General features: G+C 39.5%; 1 protein-coding gene across 10 annotated transcripts in view; it reads right to left on the bottom strand.

Moving 5' to 3' along the window:
• The window catches only part of REPS1 (RALBP1 associated Eps domain containing 1), a 63,849-nt gene extending 39,286 nt beyond the window's left edge, over window positions 1–24,563 (bottom strand). For 4 of the 10 annotated variants that reach the window (XM_058834063.1, XM_058834064.1, XM_058834065.1 and 1 more), the window contains exons 1-3: window positions 24,231–24,561; window positions 8,517–8,640; window positions 4,418–4,617 (exon numbers count right to left, since the gene is read on the bottom strand). In XM_058834063.1, the coding sequence (XP_058690046.1) occupies window positions 4,418–4,617; window positions 8,517–8,640; window positions 24,231–24,383 (477 nt within the window). In that variant the 5' untranslated portion in view covers window positions 24,384–24,561. Of the gene's footprint in view, window positions 1–4,417; window positions 4,618–8,516; window positions 8,641–24,230 lie in introns of all 10 variants that reach the window. The other 6 variants (XM_058834069.1, XM_058834066.1, XM_058834067.1 and 3 more) reach the window with 3 other exon arrangements.
• Window positions 24,564–25,723: the final 1,160 nt, after the last annotated feature.

Raw genomic sequence — 25,723 nt, 5'->3', positions numbered from 1 at the left:
GGGATCAATCACAACATGAGAAATGATACTGCATCTTTGTGATTTCCTCAACAAAGGAACCGCACTACATTTAACCTGAAGCTGAGCATACCTCAGCAGGGTGTCATGGAACACAGTTCCAACACAATGTGGAAATGAATACAAGGATCTAAGGTGTAAAAGAACGGGCTATGGAAGGAATAAAGCTGGATTGTATTGGAATGGGAATTACAAGATTGAAGGGAAGTTTCTAATAATGCTCTTGAATGACTGATTTGGATAATAACCTCATTTGATAATTTAGGTAACTGATTATGCACACTACATAGCGTGCTTATGAATTGTGACAACAAATGTAAGGCAGCAGACAGATGGATCCCTTTCAGAACATAGGAAGCAGTCAGCTATCAAATTTTAAAATGCAAAATACAGGTTTTCTTGTATAATGAATGTTAATACCAAAGGCCATAAAGAGAAGACTGGAGGCACAGGTCAAATATCAGACCCCTCAAGTATGACAGATTTGCTTTATTCACAGCTGCAAAAGTCTACAAGGTGAGACATATCAAGCAAAAACAGGAAAGAACCCTGAATGGTATTAGTACTGGTGAAATATCACTTGGAACAAGAAACACAAATGTAGCAGAATATTTTCAATAAGCGTGAATTCAAATTAGATCACAGACAGAGAAGGATTAAGGATTAGTGGTAACTACTTTATGAAATGAAATTGAGACTATGGATTGTTTTGTCAAGCAAAACAGAGCCGAAGTGGAATGCAATAGTTTTCCAGTAAATACTGGTAGTGCCCTACAGCAAATACTAATGACCAAGTTGTTAAATTAACAGGCTGAGCTAAGTGGGAATTCCCACCATATTCCCATGAATATTCCTACTAAGGCCCTGGAATAGTTTTCCCCAACAAAGCCAGTGTGGAATAAAAGGCTTCACAGTTTTCAAGAGAGAACTCTGATCTTTTTAAAAATTCATCCAATTAAACTTCTTAAAATAATAAAAGGTTAGATGCAAATGACATGAGATCTTTTCCAGTTCTGTGCTTGTAAACAATTTCATACCAGGTATGTTTTATCTGAAATTACCTGTTCAATCTACAAAACAGAAGCGCACAGAAATGAACTACTGACAAAACCTTGAAATAAACTCACACTAGTTTTCATACAGTTGAAAGAATTGAAATGATCAAATTCTGTCTGCTACAGGTATCAAATTTGAGCTGCTCTTCCTAAGGCTGCACTGACAGCACTAAATCAATATGATCTGGAGTGCCAGTAATATGCTTAATGCACCCATGGGCAGAGGAGTACTGTCAGCTTCACCTTTTATTTTCACCTGGATATAGCAAAGGTAAGCATTTGTCAGATATGTGTTTGTCAGATGGTAAAGTCTGAATATCTATTGAAGCTAGAAAGCTTGCCCCCTTTCCTGGAAAAGAGGTAAAAGTATCCTGAAGCAGTACCTGATCAACATCAGATCATAGTTAACAAAACTGAGAAAAGTTTGGGGTTTTTTTTGGCTTTAACAGCAAAACACAAAACGTCTCCAACACTGAGAACATTTAGTCACTCGTGAGCTACTTTCAGAAGACACAAAATTCTTCCTAATTTCAACATTGCTGCTTCTTCTAACAAAGTCTTCAGTAAACTAACACTTCTAGTAACATAGCTGCTACTATCAAGGTACAGATATGTATATACGCTGTGGTAGCATACCTATGTCACCAAAGTGCTCATATAGATGTCACACTGTCATCAGAAATGCTCAAATCTACTTAGCCTCTATTTCAGAGAAATAAGAAATTCTGTCAGAAGAACAAAAAAATATTTTCACCCAGTGTTTTATCTCCACTAGGATGTGCAGTTAACATGATGTCCAGGGAGTGACAGCATCTTTCACTATTCAGCTAGACTCCTAAAATCAGTTCTGCAGCTTCCATGACAGCTGGGCATGACTTCAGTCATCTAACAATATTAAAAGACAAACACTTCTGCCCAGTGCTATATTTATAAACTACAAAAGCTACCACAAAATCATTTGTAGCTACTCTTTGGAAACACAACCTGACTGCTATTTCCTGATTCCCTGCTTCCAAGTTCATTGAGAGAACTGCTGAAATAACGCATTGATAAATAAACAGTTTTAGCTAAGACATTTGAGTAGACAATGTACTGAGTAAAACTCTTCTATGAAAATTGTTTGTGATTATGATATACTATGCATGACAAATCTAACCAACAGGGAAAGCTGCATATAAATGAACCAGTTTTTAAAGATGAAGACTAAGATACCTTATGATTTCACATAAATAATATTTCAGCCATAGCATTTTAAGAAATCAAAGTATTTTCAAATGCTGGTTACATTCTCAAAGCCACAAAAGTTTAAGAAAAAACAAAATCCCAAATTTGCTAATGGAGTTATTTAACAAGTACATGATAAGCTCCATGAGTGAAATATCCAAGCTTAACTGACATATTCCTCCAGAAAGAAAAGTGATCCCTGGAAAGATGACACATTGTGATTTACTTGTCAGGCTTCATCTCCTTGAATACTCATCGCTCAAAAAGGTGGCATGAGAATTCAGAATCTGAAACTCTCCCTAGATTTTATAAATCTGAATGGTATCTTCAGGTGAAGACAACTAAATCAGCAATTTCCATGAAAACATGGATAAAAGCTGTACCCAATTAGAGTATTTATATGGTTAAGTGAGAAACCTGGGATCAAGCACCTTTCTCAGTCGATTTCCAGCCTGGTATCTGAATCACTAAGTATTAGATTGGGACAAGAAGGCTGCTTGAATGGGCTCATTGTACAGTCAGAAATGTACCATCAGCCACAGAATGGTCAGTTTTACAACAGGGTGCAAAATTAAGACAATACTTCCCGGACACTCTAGACCATGAATACAACTTAAAACTGCTGGACTCAATGCTGTGCTGTTACATTTTTTCCAAGTCTGCTTTCTGGGCCAGATCTCTCAAATGACTTAGATACAGAGTTTCATTATTCTGATGATTCCAGACAGACTTGTTTAAAAGAGAGATACCAAGTTGTTTTTATCAGCCAAGACAGAGAAATGAAATTGAGATGCACATACACTTTTGTGAATATGTGGCTTCTTTATTCTGAACTTGAAGACCTCAAACATCAGATTTTTCTTTTTGTAATTTTAACATTATGCCACTACAGATTCCTGGTATCAAATTACAAATGTTCACTGAATAAACTCATCATGATGGAAGCATATAAAATAGAGTTTCAAGCCAACTAAAACCTCACAATCAGATGTAGGAAATCTGCAGTAGCGCTCTCAAACACATCCACAAAAAGCTAGACAGCAAAAAGCTATCTTGAGACCTAATACTAGCTCTTTTATCATTATATTCCCCATCTTCCCTTTGGAAGAAAGGAAGTGGCAGCCAAACACTGATTATGAATTTCCTCGACTAATTTACTTTTTCTTTATATTGGATCAGTCTGGGCTATTTCTATAGAGACTAATAAATGTTTATGAGTGATTTCTTGATTCCCACAGTGACTATGGGGCATTTGCAAGTTCCTTGATTCTTTACAAAATAAGCCCAGAAAAAAAGCATACCATGGGGAAGAAAACAGGTCATTCAATACATATATCCAGCAAAATTCAGCATTTGTACTCAGCTCTTGTTTGTAGAGTAGACAATCAGAAAGGATTTCCCCACAGAAAAAAAGCATCAAGACTGTAAAGCCAAGGACTTATGCATGAGAAGGCACAGAGTTGTTAGTCTTGACAGTTTTCATTAATTCAGACATCTTGTCACTGAAGATGAAAGAACCAGTGAACAAAAAAGTAAACAGTTTCTCATTATTAAAACATAAGAAAAAGCTATTTGAAAACTTCAGTCTGTTTTTCTGGTTGCCATTGTCTCTCCTTAACAGTTAAACCACGGAACAATAAAATGCAAGGCAGAGAAAAGCAATGGTGAAAATTTACAGAATTTTTTCTAAATACAGTATTTCAGATTCACACATATTGGAGCATGTTGAAGGACTAGAAATTCAGTCTTCCATGGCACTCAGTACCACTGTTCCAATGACCAGGAAACTGATGGGAACTATTTAATAAATGAGCTATTAATACCATAATGACTACAACTATGTATTTGCCATCCTAACTTACATACTGAATTTCTTTTTGGTCTCAATTCTTCGTCCATTACTGCCAATATTTTAAACACAGACTTCAGACTTCATAAAAAAATGTCTTCTACATGCAAGTATTTCAGAGGCAGATATGGTCTTTGTGTATAATATATATCAGTATAATTTTTTTAAGAAACTATATTGAAAGTAACCTAGCTTAGAAGCCCTATCAAACTGACATCCACACAGCAAAGTAGTGATTAAGAATTCCATTTAATCTTTTAAGTTAATTTACCTGTTGATCAGTTGATGTACGCTGCTGAACTGCATCATGGCTCACAGAGCCTTTTTTGCCTTGTATCCTGCCAGGTGGAGGAGGAGGAATCACACCTGAATATGAAGCTGGGTTTTCAGCATCTGAAGAATACAAGGCTGTGTGTCTTGACTCTTGTTCATTTTTTGACACAACAAATCTGGGAAGAGGGAGGTCCTTTACTGTTAAAAAAATAAAGCAGGACATTTACTATACATAAGTATGATAATTAAAAATAAAAACACTATTCTATTTTGAAGCTAAAATTTCACATGTGACTCAATTCCTTACACACTGAGACTTCTGCAATAGTCAAGCTAACACCTGGCAGCTGGAAAAAGCAAATACCTATTCTGCACTAGATTCTGCTACCCAAGTTCTGACTTTAGTACACCAAGATGGCTTCCCATTGCTCCATTACAGCTTTGCATCACAACAGTGCATTAAACGCAGCAGCAACCAGATAACCTGGATTTAGCTTATTTTTTGTTAGTTTTGTCATTTCATTAATGAAGCATGATTTTCAAAATTTATCTACCATTTCTAGCATATAAAAAGAATATTCATATAGAATGGTTCACCAGCAAAACAAATGCTAAAATACTGCAGAATACTCAGCATCATCTTTTGGTGAGATAATATCATGTTCATATTTACAACAGGTAATATAATCTAGTAATAACACAGAGCATGACTGTTGCTTAAACAGACCTATTCATACTCTTCTACAACAAAAGCTGAATTAGCTAAGAGGGAATACTGGAAATACAATTGCAAATATTTTAATGTCACCTCACTTAGATATGAACAACTGAAATGCAAAGTTTCTACAAAATGCTAGGAAGCCTATTAGTTTTATGTACAGTGGTTCAGAGTAGCCCAACACAGAAATGAGACTATGTAAACCTTCAATTTCCCACTGCAAGGTTTCTACCGTTTTTCTCCCAACTGCAATCTTCTTCATGCTCCACTGTGAATAAACATAAATTGTGAATGTACTGTACAGCTTACTTGGAAATTATGTCTCCAACACAAAATTACAAGCATGGCTCAAATTTAATTTCTCTTGCTGACTGCTTACGTAAATTACTCCTGGTACTGAGAATGAGTCAGTGGTACTACAACTATATTAAAATACGAGACGAAATTGCATACTGTTTATTGCATGAGAATAGTACCCCATGCTGCAGCAGGAAAGTAACATAACTAAACAGCAAACCACAGCCAGGCAAAAAGTGAAAAAGCCATTGCGTACAAGCAAAAATGTGTATGTCTGCAAAACCAGGAAAATACAGACACCAGATGATCCAACTGACACAGGGGAAGTCTGTGCAATCGGCTGTGCCAGCACGAGTCACAAAATAATAGAGGACTCAAAAGAAACACAAAATACCCTACTGTCTTCTTTAAAAGCAAGACTAGATAAATATAGGTTTGTTTCTAACTTCCTACATGACTAACCTTCTATTTTTACCTCTCTCCTCTCTGACTTTTTCCAGTAACAGCAGAAAAATCTCATTTCAACACTATAATATTTGTCACCATTCGGAAATCCCTCAATTATAAATGTGAGAGTTGTCATGAATGGAACTAACTCTTGATATTGAATATATTAAAGAGTTCTCTGTACTTTTTATGCCCACATCCTTCCTAATATTTATTTCCACCAAAACCTGCATTCCATACTTAAAAAATATATATTGCTTTGAAATAGATACCGCTCATTCATGTCTCAATTTTCAGCTTCCTGGAAGGAAAATTTTCTGGGACAAAGGAACAACAGCTTTGGAGGCTTGTAGTATAATAACTAATGCCAGTATTCTTATTCTACTGCCCGTCTGAGTAATCAAAAGAGCACTTCAGAATCAGCTGGACCACACTTATGTCAGACTTAGAATTCAAAATTTGACTGAGTTTCCACTCAGCAACTCAGATAAAGCAGATTTCTTGTCTACTGACAAGACACACACAAAAAAGCAAAAGGAACAAGTAGGAAGGTGAAAGAAATTCATAAGATAAATGAATGAAGAAAATTAAGAAAATCAATGAAACATGCATAAAACGGAGAGCTAAAAAGTAGATGTCCAAAAATATAAGCTTTAACTAATTTAAAATGTCTGAAGAGAAAAAGAATATAGAGCTTAGTTTGGGAGTCTCTAACAGTTCGTCTTCAAAACATCTTGGAGATGTAATGTGGGCAGAACTAAGTTTGCAAAGCTCAGAATCATTTTATCAGCCTCCTGCATTTTAGTTGTTGAGTTAGCTGTTACAACAACACTTGAATCATTCTAGAAGCAGGAAATTCATAGACAGGACTGGAACCACTGCAACCAAGGCAACAGACCATAGCTAAAAACAGTTAGGGTAAAAATAAATGTTCTCTCTATTGTACTTGGTGTATTTTGTAGGCTTGGAACCAGTTACAGAAAATTATTCCTAGAAGTTCAGAAATCATTACAAGTATTTCTAATATTGTCATGAATCAAGGAAATTATCAATGTGAAATTAAAGTAAACTCTGTACCTTCATTTACTTATTTCCTTCAAAATTATTGTGATTTCTCCTTTTTTTAAAAATAGAAAAGCTCTTTCTGATTAAGGCACCTTGCATTAAAATATGACCAAGCTTATAAAATCCCTATAAAATGCCTACATACAGGCAAGAAAAATGTCTTTCCCTCTCCAACAGGCATTTGATAAGAAATTCTGTAATTGTTTGATCAAGTTCCAGTTTTATCAGTATTATGAGTTGAAGTTCTTCTTCCAGCCTTCTGATTTTAGGGCATTCTGCTACAACTTGCTAAAGCTTTAGATTAGGGAACACATCAGGAAAACTAGGGAAATGGTTTATAAACACACAGTGGCTTATAAACAGAAAGGAACTTGAATACTAGCAAAACATTGACTAATACAATACACTTTTCCAAAAAGCTACAAAACCCCATGAAAGCAGTATAAACAGTTTGTATGAGCCTAGAATAAACACAACTGTGAATATATACACAGTGATTCCTTTCTTTTTTATAGCTTTGTCAAACACTTCAGTCATATTGTTTTTAACAGTCTCCTTAACTGCTGTCTAATCTATATCCTTTAGATACAAAAACCTCCTAAGACTTCTTTTATTTACTAGCATATAAAAATCATACCAGTATTCTACAGACATGAAATCTACTAGGAAAGTCACTCTAAGGCAAAACTGTGCTCTAAAGATATTTTTAACTTGTGAGTTATGTATTATAATGCAAGGGCTAAAGTGCCTTAAAACTCATTACTTCATCTTCCTAAGTCTCTTTTCATCTTACAGAACAACAAGGACATGGAGCTACTTATCTCATTCAGAAGGTGACAGGAGAGCCTCACATCAAAGCTCTTCCTGTGGCTCTAAACCATCTTCCTGAAATAAGCCTTCCTCCTGTTTCACCTATTTCACCACCCACACCACAGCTGACCTTTAAAAACTAGGGTAACAGGTGATTTGGCTGGTAACAGACTTTTTAGATCTTTTACCTGAGTTCTGGGAAGGCTTTTCACTCAGAAAAAAATCTTAAACTAATCTTCATATCTGTTCTTAGAAGGGAAAAAAACTGTCAAACCAAGTGCAAAGAAATGTAATGTTGGAATGTTAGCCTTGTCATAATCAAGGCTTTGGAAACCCAGCAGCTACATAATGTTAGAAAAGATAACCTTCTGTTTGTTATAATCAAGGCTTTGGAAACCCAGCAGCTACAAAAGCCTGCAAATGCTGCATTCTTCTTCTTCCAGTTTCCATTCTCCTCTTAGTACTTTACTCAGAGGACATGGCACACAATTTCTCACATCAGTAATCTACAGGATTAACTTGCTCCTACATAATAGGTACAAGTTGTTCATTCGTCCCATAGTGAATGCAATACTTTTTCAATGAGTGAAGAATTTCAACTGATATTTACTGAACAGTAAGAAAACACTCTGTCTCTCCACTTATTTAAATTAGCAACATGTATAAAGACACATCACACTAATTTACAAGGTTACTCTGTAAGAATATGTGTGCCAACTACCAGCAACTCAATCCCCACTCCCCCGATCCTGTGACTTACCTGTATTTAAGCTTTCCACTCTTAGAGGGAGACCAGATTGGGCCACAGCAACAAGTTTCAAAGCAATGTAAAATTGACTTCTTCCGAAATAGCCAAGTCTTGTTGCACCACAGAGCTCCATAATCTGAAATGAAACACAGTTACTTACAGAAAGAAATTTTAAACACAACTGCTATACAGATTTCATATATTTCAGAGTAGCATGCTGTGTTTTCAAACATACTGACTGCATCCTGCTCCACAATGATGACCTGTAATCTTATTCAAGGGCATTCCAGTTTGTGCCAGGTCATTGATAAGATACTAAGCATGACACATTCCAAATCAGGATCTCAAAGCCAAATGATCCAGTCTGCCTTTTTATCTACTGAGCAGTCTCATCTAGACTGCAATGTTCTAAATGAGACACAAGGATGCCCCTGAAATACCACAGTGAAACACTTGTTATAGTCAATGTAGACTATAACACAGCTTCAGTCTCCCCAGCAACAGTTCCAGAAAATCTGGTGGACAAGTATTCTTGGTATTCCTAATTACTGTTTTCACCTTCATATGCCATCTAAACAGACATCTAAACAGATTGGCTTCACAATTCCTCAGGGACCAAACTGCAGCTGACCAGCATGCAGTTCTCCAATCAAATCTTCCTTTACATTCCTGAAGATGACTGTAACACTTTTCTCCAGTCATTGAGATGCAACCCTGATCTCCACAACTTTTTGAAGAGAAAGATGGCTTGCAACATTAGCTAGCTCTCTCAATATGCTCAGAAGAATTCCATCTAATCCAATGGATTTAGTATTTCTCTAGAGACCCACTATAATTTTCTAATACTACTAGTTTCTCTCCATCTCAGGCACAGAAGTCCATGAGACTTTGCCTGTGACCATCAGTGCAGAGACCATCAGTGCAGAGAATCTCTGTCTAATTTACACTCATGGGCATAATTTCTGTCCTCACCCCTCGCACCTGAGCTCAGTTATGTTCCCTTGTTGGCAAACCTGGTCTCTTGTCACATCTGCTCATTTTCCTAACGACTGGGATGTACTGTTACTGGACTTAGAGAAAGTTGTCCTGAAAGGTTTCACAGGTTTCAGAGAACACAGTTGAGAGTGCAGCCCTACTTGCAGGCAAGTTCCAGCTGAAGAAGTGAACTATATTTTCACATAACAATAACTGAGCCACTCGATGCACAAGCTGTTAGCCTGTGTGCTTCAGCACCACTGGATCAGAAAACAGACTTCAGTAACTCCATCCAATGAATCAGATGAGTTTATTGACTACAACTGAGTCAGATACAGTTCAACAAAGAGCTACTTAGTTATCACTTTGCCATGCACCAGGATTCTGGAACCTCATGAAAATAAGCTGCTATAAAACCTATCATGGGAAGCTGCGGGAAGTTGACAAACAGTTACAAATAAATCACAAGAGGATCAGCAGGTTTAGGGCTGTACATGCAGCTCAGATCCTGCTGGACAAAAACTACTGCATTAGATCAGTTGTCTGTGCCTGCATCACACTTCACACAGTTGTCCCGCAGCTCCTCGGTTATTTCTATTTTCCCATTGTAGTATTTCTGCAGCATGATGTCCAGAGAGAAGTCAGTGGATCACAGGGCATTTTCCAAAATCCACTGAATAAAAAAATAATTCAGTCCAGTTGAATGCAACACACTAATTTCAACAGGTCGGTTGGACTACAAAAAGTGCCACCAGGAAAGAAATGACCGTGTAAATTGACAGATGACAATTAAAATAAAAACGGAGGCATCGACATCTAAACCTTTACTCAACCTCAATGTAATGCCAAAAATAAATACACCAAGTTTAAATAATTAGCGGAGCTAAAGCAGTGGAGATTCTAGAGACAGCTGGGAATCAAAACCAGTGTGACAGCAAAAATAATTCTTTTTAAAGTACTGTATGCTGGAAGATTGATGGAACATCCAAATGCTTGACTACAAGCAAAATAGAAAAAGCTTGTGGATTCAGTGGCCTAGCACCAACAGACGAGTTAACCAAACTCTCATGAGTCTTATGAAAAGAAGCAATGATACAGGCATTTTGAGCTTATGGAATCATTAGGCAGTAATGGCTTTGTGCAATTTCAAAGCCAGTGCTGAACTACAAATTACCTTTTGTTGGAGCTTGGCAGTACTGCCAGATAGAAAAAAAACTTCCCTTAAAAACTGAATTAATAACTAAGCTACTGTGACAGGTAAGTATGAGAAAGGAAAGTCAAGCATGGATTCAAAGTAAATATATATAAATACACCAGATGCAAGTATGAAGAAAAGCAAAAAGATAAGGATACAAAAACAAAACCAAAAACAAACAAAAAAACCCCCAAACCAAACCCAACCAACAAAACCCAAAGAAAACCAAAAACAAAACCCCCCACCCAATCCTCCCCACCTATCCTCCCCCAAAAAGAATGTTCTTCTGCTGCTGAACAAGGGGTGTCAAATCCACTCATAGCTAGCTAAAGAAGTCCTCTGTTTCAAATATAGAATATAACCTCATCAGAAATATTGCTGAAGGTTGAGTAAAAATCATTAGATGCAAACATCTAGTCAAAACTCCTCTGCTGAGTGACATCATGACGAAACATACTCAAAACAGTGTACCTGGAAATTCCCTGAAGCAAGATTTAAGCATGAAACAGGCAATAAGCTATACTGAATAGGGGAATAATAAAAAAAAAAAAAAAAAATCAAAGGATTGCTTCTCTGAGATTTAGTTTAGGGCTTTCATCTCCTTAAGAAGAGAGAGGATAAGGAATTTCCCTAAATTGTTCAAGGAATGCAGAGCCATCTTCAAGATAAAATGCTTCACAATTGTTTTAATCTCCTTAGATATGAAGAACCTGAGGTAACACTACTGCAATTTACTAGAGTATGGCAAACAACTCTGTGAAGCTCCAGAATCGTTGAAAGCTGTTGATGCAAAAAAAAGAAACCCAACAAAAACAACAACAAGAAAACCAACAAAAAAAACGAACCCAAACAAACAAAAAACCCACAAAACACACCTCGGTGCAGTAGCTGTGAATTATTAAATTGCATGCTCGGTCATCATACTGCAAAGATGTAACAACAGCATCAGAAATACCAGAAGTTGGCAGAAACCAGACAGGGCTGGGAAGCACTATGTTGTCAAAGGGCACTGTTTCAAGCAGATACCTTCTACAACCCTTACAGGTTTCAAATAAGAGGCTCTTGAACTTGGAGAGGTTTGTGAACCTTTACAAATTCCAGATGAAGTGGAACAAATAATTTCTCTATCAAATGCAGTGAAACACACTTCCCAGAACTCAGGAAATCTCCCTGGGAAAGTCTTCCAGAATATCAGTCTCCCTGCCCCCAGGTTCTTCTACAAGGCAAATGAAGCCCATTATCTGTAAATATTATTCATGCAAAAGTACAACAGTATTTAAACAGGGATGACTTCAAGGCTAAAACAATAAATGAAGCAACATACATGCCACCTACATAGTAAAGATAAAAATATTTCATCTGCTTGAAGAGAGTTACTTAAGTACCTACTGTTCCATACCAGAGGGTGGCAAGAGGCAAGACCTGAAGACAACTTCAGCAGGCTGGAAGTTACAACATACATGCTGTGTGCTAATGTGAGGGGGAGTGAACATACTTAGAGAAGGATCTTTTGTATCATTTCATCCAAACTAGGACATGGTTGATTAAAAAAGAAGTCTTACACCAAGAATATAAACATGAAAATCGTTCAGCACAAAGAAACCCTACACAGAATCACGGAATAGTTAAACTTGGAAAGGCCTTCTGGAGATCATTTGCTCCACCTCACCCTGCTCAAAGCAGGCTCAGCAGGTTGCTTTGGACTGTGTCCAGTTGGGATTTTGACTATATATATATAGTATATATAGCGAAAGTAGCGAAACTCTACAACCCTCTCTAGACAACCTATTTGAGTCATCACCTTTACAGTAACAAAGTTTTCTCTTATGTTTGAATTCAACAAAGATCACAAACAATACCATGTAAACAAACCATGCACCAGAAATACAAAACAAGTTTTCACATTCATTTAACAAGATATATTTGACACAAACTTGAGTTAAACCAAAGCATATGAATATACTTGTGCTTCAATATTTAGAAAATTTAGAAAAAAATTTGTACATATTAACAATAACTTTCAAATGAAAAACAGGCATTACATTAAAAAATTGTTTACTTAAGATATAAAAAAGAAAATTTTCAATATAATAACTTGCTTCCGTTTTGTTAGTTAATAAAAATGTAACTGTGAACTGATTCTAATTCATAGTTTAAAATTTTGAAATGTATCATATTAACAGTATTATTTCTGTATCTCATACACAGTAGTTCATTAATGAGAAGTCTAAAGCTCTCTGCAAACTGAAAACATATGACAGAACATTTTCCAATTTAAAAGCTTACTGGAATGCAACCTCAAATTGAGTTCTAGAACACAGTCTTGCAACGACACTCTCCTGAAGTCATGCACTCCACTCACCACAGCTACAGCCAAAATTAGACACATCTCTAATGTAAGTCAGGTGTGTGTAATGCAAGTTGAAAAAATGTTTCCTAATCATTGCTATTGCAGCAGAAAACCCCCCACCATCCCCCTACACACCTAAGAACTATGAAAATCTCCTTCACTCGTTTCTTCCCAGCTTGAATACATTTCTTTCCTCCCAGTTTGTTATCTTCTAATCACATTATTCTGCAGCTGCTGTTAGATCAATTCCTGTGACTTCATTTATCTCAATCTACCTCACTAATTGCTGACCACAGCCTGGCACAGTTTTCCAACTACAGTCTCTCACCTATTGTCAACTAGATAAAGCAATACCGATTAGTCTGCTAATATTAGTAGAATTTTAACTTCTCTTCAAAAATCTCCCTTGACAGGTAGCTTCACAGATGCAACAGTTGTTGCACTGTGCAACAGGAGCAAGACAGAGAACTGACAAAGATCCTTCTTTTGATGAGTTATTTTTAACCAAGTCAAGTCTCTGACCCAGTTCTTCACACAGCTCCACAAAGCTTGGCACAAGGTGGGACACAAATTAAAAAAACAATTGTAGACAGATTAAAAAAAGAATGCCACTAAAAGAAATAGTATTAGTATTAGTATTGCTCTGAATTCTATGTTTCAGCACACTGCAAACCTTTAAAGAGTCTTACACCTATCCAAAGATCATTTGCAAAATGCATCTATGAAGGATAATGAATACTGCTATATTTAATATTCAGTCAGTGTGAAGCAAAAAATGTTCATGTGCTGCTGAACAGCAAGTATAAAATTACCTCTAATGCATACATTTATCTTATTAGGTATTTAGGCATTGTAGTAAATACAGTTAATCAGTTGATACTAAGAATTCCAAGGAACAGAGTATATTTAGGACATTTCTGTTCTCTGTTGCATAAGAAATAGTAAGGTTTTACTGATTGCTCCATGAAGATGTATCTCAGTCAATTCCAAAACCTGGCCTCAGAACACAGGCTTTGAAATAAAACCAATAGTGCTGAAGGGGCTTCCAAGACAACACATGCTCTCTGGGAGTGAACTATTTAGAGTCTCTTATTGTCTGAGCTTCTCCTAATACTTCTCTGCCCTTGATTTTCACACTGCACAGATCCACAGTGGAAGGAAGCACCCTGCTAAAATGCCACCAGGAAGAAAAAGCTACTCATCAGCTTGGACAATTAATTCTCTATAAATACTTAGAACTAAGATTTCCCATTCCACAGGTCATTTCAGGGTCAAACATACATCTGTTTCAGTTAAATGAAATTTCAGAATTAATTACATCAGAACTAATTAGCTGTTCAAAAAATGACCCAGTATTTTAAAGCTCAGAGGAATTATTCTGCCTCTGTACTCTGGGATCTGTTTTACAAGCATGCTCACTCCCTGAGTATGGGCAGCCAGATTTGGAGTCACGCTTTCACTTTGTAATAGAAAAGTAGTGAAAAGCACTGGAAATTTAAAACTCCAATTTATGACAGATAATAAATTCTTAACAAGTGAATATGCTGAACACCACACACACACACAAAAACCTCATAGAACTTTTATTACTGGTGGTGCTTTTTGAATCAGTTATACTTTAGGTAATTCCAGAACTTGACCCATTCCAAAAGTGGTTAGCAACAGTTCCTAGTAGCATGCAGATTCACAGTGCATTAGACTCCTATATTAAAGACACTTCCTAATGCAGTAGAGTAGCCTCTTTGATTTTTCCATTTGCAAAGTTTGTGGTCTGACTAACAGCTTTTGCAAAAGCTCTACACATGAATCTGACCTGCAGAGCCTCTCATGCAGAGCTCCATGGCTCTCCAGAGGTCAGCAATTCCCTTCTAATTTGGTAGTACATGGCAATCACCACGCATCAATCCACAGAGATGAGGCAAATGCACCCTACATGCAACTACAAGACCATGACTAAGGGAGACCACTTCTCCAAATATCTAGAGTAACAGATTGCCCTACTTGACTACAACTCAAAGAAGATACTGTCATATGCCCTCAAAAACAGGGCAGAATAATGAATTTTACACCCTTCTGATATGTTCAGTAGTACCAACAAAGGAAAATACAGATAGGCAGATTAACACTCACTTAGAAAGCAACTACCATCCTCCCAAGTAAAAAGTCACACCTGGAAGACCTCAAGGCAGAGTTGCTCTTTGCTTGTATTAAGACTTTCTCTACTGCTGTTTTTTTGCCATAGTATGTGTTCATGAGAAAGACACTTTACAAGCAGAAATGGTAATAAAGCAGCCAGAAGAACTGGAAATTTAAAAAAAAAAACAACAACAACAAAAAAAACTCAAACACCAAGAGACAGTCTGGGGAACTACAAGGCCCATTTCTCATTTTTTATGCATAAAGAGAGGCTCTTTTAAAGTGAAATATTCCACATACCTGTGTTCTCTTACTATGTAATTTTACATATTTAGCTTAAGCTAAATAGCTCCTCCGTCCTCTGCTCTCAGCTGCAGCTCTCCATCCCTGAGCAGTAACTGCTGCTTATCTGTCTGGTCACACAATGTGATTACTCCACTCAGCAAGCCAACAAGAAGTTACTGTGCTAGTTATTTTCCCTTTTATTAAACTGAATCTGTCTACTATACAACCAACAAACACCTCAGCAGAGCTTCAGAAGTTATTTACTCACAGGCTTTACTTACAATAGAAGAAGTACAAGTTTTTATGAACAAACCACAATGAATTTTGTAGCATACATCTCTCACTCGTCAATATCAGATAGCTAGAACTTGTTTTAAGGTTTGCAGTTTATGTTTTTGACAAGCAAAGCCTGAAGCAGAAATGGCAAACAGGCCCCATCTGGCACACATGGAATGACATTCTTCGTCTGTAATCTTTTGAGGCACTTGGTCTTATCCTTGCAATAATTAAAAGTCCAACTGAATACTTCTGAAGACTAACCAAGTTTGCCCTAACTTTATATGTTGTTTGCTTGTTCTTATGGTTGAAGTTTATGTGAATAAATAGCTTCTGAAGCTCTACTGATCTTCAAAATGGAATTTATCTCCCTTAGCATAAACAAATGAATGGAATTACTTGCATATAATTATCAAGAAAGCATCTAGCTTCAGCAGGCACTGAAGAGATACTTCACAGATATTCTGTGGATACTCCTACCATGCAGCATTGAGTATATTTCTAGTATTTTTTAATACTAAAAGCTGAAGAGAGAAGCATTTATACAGACATTTTCATTCTTTTCAGACCTTCTCTGTAATTCAAGCATTCCAATGACTGATACTCTTTGCTAATAATTATTTTCTTTCTTTTTCAGTTTTAACATTTTCCCCACACATCACCTTCCATTATTATGCCAGAACAATACTAACAGAGAAAAATCCCAAAGAATGAGCACGTGCTTCTGCGTTTTTTGCTAATGTAAAACAAAGATTAAGGCATTCTCTGATCCCAGTTTTAGTGGTCATGCTGTGGCCCGGACAAATAGAATTGTCCTGGTCTGTTCCTGTTATTCCTGAGCACATCCATGTAAGTTTAGCTGAAGCTGCTGTGTCCATTACTTTACACTCCTTTCCATCCCATTCTTTTTTCCTCTGAGCATCAATCTGAGCACTGTTAATTAGTTACTTAGCTTTGCACTGCTCTCCTCCTCCCACTGAGGCCAAGAATCCTTAACGATGTATCTATCAAAGTTTAAACAAACCTTGGTTAAAGTTCTAAATACTGCACATTTACAGAGCTACACTTGAGACTCCATTGTTAACATTAGGTCTTAAGTTATTTAAGATTATTCAAATCAGAAAAAACAAGTCATTCACACTATTGTAGTAATAACAACGACTTCTCTACAAAATTCCCAACTACTAGTCTGCAGTAGGAGTACGTCAGTACCTAATGCTAAATTTTACACAGCTCATTCCTGGTCATGCTTTTCTGGGATTATGGAAGTTGAAAGATGTATTCAAAACTGAGCCTACTCATTGCTCTGTTACCATACTTCAGAAGCATTTTCGACATCAGAAGTCAATCATTCCAGAAATTCAGGTCAGACTGTCATCTTTTCCAAGTCTTTTAACCTCTCAAAACACAATTCCTATACACAGTCAGACATGCCTAAGTTATGTTGTATTTTTTGTATAACAAGTGTAGGGATAATTTAACTCTTCTTAACCCTGGGTGGAAAAACAAGGAAGTCATGATCACCAACTTGGTACATTAATTTAGAAAAAATGACATTGCTGGCTTGAGAATAACCTTATGCTGAACAAAAATGCTAAAGGAAAGAGAATAAGAGAGAAGTATATTCTTACATTAATCGTTATTGGAACTCCACTGAGAAAAATCTGATTGTAAACATATTTCTCTCACACTCACTTCTGACTTCAAACTCATTTAAATGAACTGCAGAACTCCAAACTGAATTCTACAAGAAGGACTAACCTAAATCAGTAAATATTTATGACCGCATAGGTAGGAAACTTGTCTGCAAGGACTATTATTTTGAAAGCTAGTAAATACAACTGAAAAGTCGTAGAGACTGCCAGCAAAGTCCTGTAATTTCACAGTATCTGCAGTAACATTTACTGAAGATTAGACTAAGATGAAGGCATGTTTGCCATTTTTCACAGTCAGTGAAGTACTTAAAACTTCTAACACAAGAGAAATTGCTTTTACCGGTAAAAGATCAAATTTACAATCCATAATTTTGTACAGCCAACTTGATTCAAAGACAGCTGCATTTGCCAAAGGCCCTGAAATTTCCGATTCTAAAATTCCATCCAGTTATGTCAGAAAGGATATTAATCACCCCTGCTGTCATCTGACAGCATGTTTAAAAAGAAAAGAATAAACTGTTTTCAAACTAAGCTGAGCTGTGATACTTGAAATTATCTGAGTGCTGTGTTGGCATACGGAATTATGAAAGAATTATTTGCTATGTAAGTGACTGTACAGTACAAATACCAATTTCAAAGGCTCAAAACCAATTACACCAATAAATCCACTGAAAACATATATAAGTCTAATATACTCCATCTAAAGTCCTAAAGTTTTGCCATTAACTTCCTGTCTTTTGTTTCAAAAAACAGTGACTATTCTCTTCCTAAATGCTGCTGACATATGAGACCACTCCAACAATTAACTGTAAAAAGAAATTAATTTCAGCACATTATAGTCTCTGTGAAAGTAACATCACTTAGATAAACATTTTTACCATAATTCTGCAGAAACTTAAAGCATAATTCACAGGATAAACAACAGATTAAAAGCCATTCCTGGCACTAACAGAAAGTACACTCTTATGTACCTCATCAATACAGGGAATCAAAGCTAACCTACTGCTCAGCTGAAAGAATACACCATTACAGTGACATTTAGTGGGAAAAAAATAGGTGATTCACAAATCAGATATTTTTAATTGCAGATCCAGGCACTTACAACAGGTTTTTAGCAACTCTTGTTTACTAAATGAGAACTGGGATACAGCGTAATATATGTGTACAAACATCTTTTAGATGAAAATATATAAACATGTAAAAATTATATATAAATTAGGTAACATTATAACCATAAGTCTACAGATTCATAAATTTCATGGTGCTCAGGCTGAAAAAATACTACAGATTAGAAAGAAAATTGCTATAGTTAGAGGCATCTACACTGGAAGAATACCTATATAATGACCTGTTCCAAATATTGCCTGAGAAGAAATCTAAACTAATTTTAAAATCTTTTCTATGTTACATTTTAATATAAGATTTTAAATAATAATGATTTAGAAAAAAAACAAATCAAAAAACCCCACCCAAATATAAGAGTTGGATTAAATAAAGTGATATTTTTTTTCATTTGGGCTTGTTACAGACTAGTTATAGGTCAGTATTAGAGAAAAAAGCTTTTTACACAGCACATATTTTATTAAGGATCTTAAAGTCCAAATTCATATGACTAAAAGGAAGGCATGAAATTTGCCATGTATAAGGAATTCTAATTTCGTACCCCATCAGTTCTCAAAGAATAGTAAATTCAGCAAATTAACCAAAACGAGTTTGAGTCTTCTGCATGTCTCTACCACACAGGCAATCCTAAGCAAAGCATGCCCTGGCTCAGCTTCCATTCAAAGTTGGCATTTAGTAGATTCTACTGATTGGACAGGTAGCCTTTCTGTAGAAAGTCACTGAAACAGTAACTGCAACAACACAATAATTGCGAACAAGCTGTTATTTTCTTAGATCCCTTCCTCTCTACATTAATTTTCCAACAAAGCAGCCAACATTTTAAATCAAGAATCTGCAATTTCATTTTGTCATGTTCTGCCTATAGATTGTAATTCTATTTATAATTGTGCTGCCTGTCAGCAGATGAGTTCTGGCATTTGAGAGAACCACCACTGCATCTTCTGTTCCCTCTATCTGCCAAAAACTACCACCCCAAGAACAACAGAAGGCAGCACACGCCAGCATCTCAGAGCGTGGACTTCTCAGTGAAGCAGCTGCATCACAGGTACACTTTCTTACAACTTCTGATGTGAGTGCAGCAAACTCTGAAAGAAAGTTGAGGTAGACAACCACAGCATAATTTTTTCCATCAATGAAACAAGAACAAGCAAAACTAATTTGTCTGTAAAGACTCCTTAAAAAATAAATAAAAAGCCTGAAGTAGCTAACAAGAGCCAAAAACAGCTTTTCACTAGGTTTTTACTGGACTAATGGAAGGCTGCTGTAATTGAAGTAACTGGGCATAATTGTTCGATTTTTCTGTCAAAGACTTTTAACACTAAATTAGAAGTCAGGTAACACTGCTGTACAATGGCAGCACCGAAGATGACAGTTCATTCATTTTAGAGACAATACATGCCTACATATTTATAGTTTTATAGTAATGTTGTATTTTAAATCAAAATGCTTTGACTCATTCATTTCAGATGAGTATCATATGCACCAGTGACTTGCTTCTTGTCTGGTGAAGTTTCTGTGATTCATAATCAAGAGTACAAATTCAGAAAACATTCTATGATTAACTCACCTAAGTAAGAATTCTACAAATCAAACAAATGGAACAGCTACTATATTCATTCCATGCACAAGTTATGAGTTCCACAATATAAATTTTGGCTAACTGTACCTTTTACAAGCAATTTCCCCACCACTGCAGAGACACCAAAACCTGACTTTATTAGCATACATACATGAGCGTTTCAGGTCAGATGTGAAACGTGCCTTCGGAGGCAATTTCCCTGAGCACACTCCTCTGTGCAGCCACTCCAGAACAGGCAACTACGTTTCTTTTGTATCAAGCTAACCTAGAAGATGCACCCTAGGACGGCACATAATGAATATCAGCTAACATTCAGAGCACAGGACCGGGCTGGAACTCCAGCAAAGGGAAGCTCCTGAAGTGCATAAATACGGCGGATGACAGCTCCTCAGAATCACTCATGTTGTTTCGTCACACTGCTTGCACACACACCAATGCACATGCAACTGAGCCACAAGCTCAGGCGAGTGAGAACTACATTTGACAAAACCTTCTAACTTTTGGCTGAACAAGCTCCATGGACCAGCTCACTGTCTGTTCAAAGGAAAGTCAGAGCCAGTTCCATCTTCCAGTGGTTTAAGCTAACACAAACCCCATGCCAGGTCACAACTAAAATATCCAATTGCTCTAGAACAAAGAAAGTTCCCTACTTCCCCTCTGTCAAAGGGTTTTCCTGCCTCCTTTCTTGTGATAGCACCGATATTCATTCAACTCCACTGTCACCTGATACGGAGTTATAACCAACAAAAAGCTGTGATTAATTTTCTGCCTACACAGCCCCTGATGCCAGCGTAAAACAGCATTGGACAGGCACGAGTGTCTCTGCAAGAAGGAACACGTGGCTGAGGGAAGACAGGAACACCTTCAGCGCCAACTCACCATTAGATTTTTGTCAGCTGCAGTGTGAAACCACACCCTGAGAGTGATCTGAAGACTCCTAACTGCTGTGAAGTAGTTGGACTTCTTACCCCAACACACATACTTTTATTCACTCTTTTATGCAAGTCTTCTACCTTAATGCTCATTTCAGGGATGTACATAAAAAAGAAGAAATGTGGGTTAACAGAGACTGACGTCCTGACACATGCATCTTTGGCATGGTATTTTTATTCTGATAATAAAGCTGTCCTTTTGTAAATGTGTACAAAATAGAGATCTAGCTTTTTCAGGACACTGTAGCTTGGTATACAACACCCATAACTGTTTCAGTCTTCTATATGCTCATTTATCCCCACTAAATAGGCAGCTGACAGTGTCCCTCAGAAGGAGAACTGAAATTTATAAGGAACAATGAGACACACATATTAACTTTTGCTCCTGTGAGACAGATCTCTTACAAGGACGCAACTGTTTGCAAAAAAAGACTGCACATATACCCAGCCTTTAGACAACAGACTTGCAAGTAAAACAAGTTACGAGTCTAAGAATGCAACTGTCAGACATTTTCATTTCCAATGGAATCAGTTATGAACTATTCAAAGGTACCTACCAACCTGTAATATTGAAAAGAAAAATCTCTAAAGTAGTTCCTTAGGACTACTTGGTCCCCTTGAGCTTGAAGACAGACAACTTTACGCTATGTTTTGCACACCTACAAATGTACTTAGCATTCATGTGACCAGTACCACACTTGCATTCCAGGATTATGTAAGGATTGGGTAACTGAATCAAGTTCACTTCCCCACAAGCATCAGGTGCTTCAAATGAACAGGTACAAACACAGCACCCATGTGGTCAAAAAAAAATTCCATCTCCTTCACAGGGTTTCTTTATTTCTTAAGCTATTTCATCTTGAAGTTTAAGTTTCACAGTCTCAGCTTCCAAAGCATCAAATTCAATTTCCCTTTGAAGAACCCCAATACAATAAATCCATGTCTGTGTTAACCTGGGGTAGAGCCATACCTTAAGAACACAAAATAACTAGACAACTAAATTCTTTTTGAAGTACAAGGTACTTCACAGGTGACCAACTGTGATTGCACAAGACACTCCTAACGGGTCAAACTGCTAAGGGCATTTCAACTTTCTTTGGACTATTTACAGTCTCATTCCTCAGGCAATCTAATATCTTGTTTGCCATTTTAACTGCAAAGTTCTCCTTGAGATCACTACAGTGATAAGCCAGGTCTGCTTCTTGAGTTAATTTATTTAGGACCCACGGAATGACGCCCGAGTAGTCTCTCTTCTTCAGATGCAGTCTACTTTGCAGGAAAATATCTGACCTCCTCTGCAAAAGATAAGGATATAATCTCTGGACACTAGTTTTCAAGATTTCAGGTCTTTCCAAGTTCTTGCACTAAATTCCTGCATAAAATAAAATCTCTAGCACTAGCTTACCATACACTGATTCAGACAAGTTTTATGTAAAAGAAATTTCTAAATAGAGCGAAGATGTAAACATCCACTTTCCCTGGGATGATTTTTCTCAAACTGGTTGGCTGCACACAAAAAGCAGCAGTGGGTGGCCCTTGAGAAACCTTACCCATAATACTGAGCATGCAGACTCTCCTACCATTATGTCTAGTCTAGCAAGTCATCAAGTAAGAGATTACTGGTTTTACCAGGAAGAACCATTTCTTATTCAGCTCTCTTCCACTTCGTTGTGCCTTAAACTCTTTTCAACTAATCAAGCTGGGAGGCCCAAAACACACCAACAGTAGCCCTAGTCAGTAAGTGCTCTCCTGGCACAGAATTTCAGTATCCTGCAATTCGTGTTTCTAGCAACAGTAAGTTTAATACTTTGTTAAAAGGCCTGCTTATCTCACGAGGCTGAGGATGAAACCGCATAAAAGGCGGCACAGCTTTCTAAATACAGCTTTACCCACAGCAGCTTAAAAGACTACGTAAACTTTAAAGCACTGAACAATGACAGAGGGAACTGCAGAAGCAGCAAATTATTACAAATAGCTGTTCGTAAGAATGGTTCACTGGGAATACATTCCTCAAATAATCACACACGCACACCAAAGCAGACTTTCCCCTTCCTAGGTAGCTCTGCAATACTGCTAAATGTTTTAGAGGTAACCTGGCCAAGGAAATGCTAAAACTGCGTGCACACATACTACAAGTATGGGCCAGCATCACTCTTAATACCACATTTTTCCTTGTTAGAAACATTTGGCTAACTACAGGTAGGTTAATTCCTGCCGGTGAGTGATGTCCAAAAAAGACTGCATGGCTTAGGCGGACCAGTGTCAGTAGCTCCCAAGGACACAAAACCAAATTTCCTTCTGCGCTGCTCTTCGTCAACAGATCGCAGGGGCAATCTCACTCATCCCCCAAAAACACTCTGGGGTTCTCACGCTGTGGATGGTCCCTGTCTGCACGGAATAATTTCCTACCAGTTGCTGGATGCTGCCAGCAGAGACACATCCAGCCCCTTCCCAGCCCTGCAGTCGGAGGTGCATAAGGGGAGGGGGGCTGGCACAGGGTGCACGGCGAACAACTCGTTGTGCCCCCTACCCTTTCCTTGCAGCCGGAGGGGCTCAGGTGGTCAGTCAGACAACAGCTCCGTCCTACTGTGTCCAGTCCTGGGCTCTTCGGTACAAGAATGACAAGGAGTTAACAGAGAGGGTCCAGCAGAGGGACACAAAGGCGATCAGGGGTCCGGAGCTCTCTGATCAGGACAGACTGACAGAGCTGGGCCCATTTAGTCTAGAGAAGACTGAGAAAGGAACCCATTAATGCACATAAATATCTCAAAGGGGATGGTGCCAGACTCTTTTCAGTGGTGCCCAGTGACAGGATGAGGAGCAATGTCCATAAACTAAATCACAGTAAGTTTCACCTCAACATGAGTAAGAGCTTCCTTACACTGAGGGTGGCAGAGCATTGGCACAGGCTGCCCAGGGAGGTCGTGGAGTCTCTCTGGAGACATTCAAACCCCACCTGGACGCGTTCCTGTGTCACCTGCTCTAGATGACCCTGCCTCGGCACGGGGCTGGGACTGGATGATCTCCACAGGTCCCTTCCAACCCCAAAGATTCAGCGATCCCCGAGTGCCCGCCGGCGGGACGACCCCCGCCCAAGGGCTGCGGGGCGGGCAGGGGGCGCGGGCCGGGCGGAGGAGAAGGGCCAGGCCGGGGCCATCTCGGCACGGCGGGGCGGTGCCCGGGCCCGCCGACCCCCGGGGGCCCCGCGGCGGCGGCCGTACCTGCATGACCACGTCGTTGGGGAGCTGCGCGGCGCGGAAGAGCTCCAGGACGCGCCCGTTGGACGCCACCTTCTTGGTGCTCTCGGTGTCGCAGTAGGAGAAGAGGTCGCAGTAGTAGCGCTGCTCCGCCTCGCTCAGCGTCACCCCCTCCATCTTCTAGCGCCGCGGGTCACCCGCATCCGGCGGCGGGGCCGGGGGGAGGCGGCGGTGCGGCGGCGCTGGGGGGGCACACACGGGACACACGCGCCGCCGGCGGCCGCGCGCGGGCGGCTGCTCGCACCTTCCCCCCGCCGCCCGCCCACGCGGCCGCGCGCCTGCGCGCCTCCCCCGCGCCTGCGCGCGCCGCCGCCCGGAAAGGGAGGCGTGGGGAGCGCCCAGCGCCGCGGGCAGCCCGCCCGCCCCCTCCGCGCCGGCGGCGGCGGCGGAAGCGCCGGGCCCAGGGGCGGGGCTAGCGGGGAGAGGGCCCAGCGGCGCTCCTTTCCGCCCCCGCCCCGCCCTGCGGTGCCGGCGCCATCTGCGGCGCCCTGGGGGCGGGGGGCGGCGGCAGTAGTAGTAGTAGTAGTAGTCGTAGTCCGCGGGCGCCGGCCCCGTGCTGCAGCGCCCCCTGTGGGTGTGGCGGCGCGGGGAGGGCGGCGGCCCCGCAGGCCAGAGCTCGGAGCCCGGTGCGGGGGCGTCTCTGGCTCTCTGGCTCGGCCCGGACTGCACAGGCCCCCAGTAAATCACAGGACGCCCGACTGTCCTGGCTTAGCGGGTCCTGTGAGAGGCCGAGGCAGTGCCGAGCGGCTTCGCGAGCCTGCCTTCACAGAATCACAGAAACAATTAGGTTGGAAAAGATCTCTGAGATCACCGAGTCCAACCCATGGCTGAACACCACCATGTCAACTAGACCATGGCACTGAGCCTTACATATCCCCAGAGACAGTGATGCCACCACCTCCACTGGCAGCCTATTCCAATGTCTGACCACCTTTCCTGCAAAGAAATTCCTTCTAATGTCGGTCCTGAACCATCACTGGTGCAGCTTGAAACAATGTCCTCTTGTCCTTTTGCTGGTTGCCTGGGAGAAGAGACGACCTGCACCTGCCTACACGCTTCTTTCAGGGAGTTGTAGAGAGTGATAAATTCTCCCCTGAGCCTCCTCCAGGCTAAATACTCCCAGATGCCTCAGCTGCTCCTCATGCCCATCTCTGGACTTGCTCCAGCACCTCAATGTCTGTCCTGAATTGAAGGACCCAGAACTTGGACATAGGACTTGAAGTACAGCATCAGCAGTGCTGAGTACAGGGGAATAATCACTTCTGTGGGGCTTGGGGCACTTTGCATCATCCCCAGTACAGGTCCTGCTGACAACTGGTGAAGGATGGCCTATTATGCCATATAGGCACAGCTATAAGTGGTCGCCCTGCTCATCAACACCACATAGCACACAGTAAGTGGCCTGCATAATAGCTCCGTACATCAGCCTTGTAAGGAATAATAGGCAAGAGCTCACT

This window comes from Poecile atricapillus, chromosome 3 (assembly GCF_030490865.1).
Source record: "Poecile atricapillus isolate bPoeAtr1 chromosome 3, bPoeAtr1.hap1, whole genome shotgun sequence".
NCBI lineage: Eukaryota > Metazoa > Chordata > Aves > Passeriformes > Paridae > Poecile > Poecile atricapillus.
Note: the sequence above shows the minus strand (reverse complement) of the source record. Positions and strands in the feature narration are given on the sequence as shown.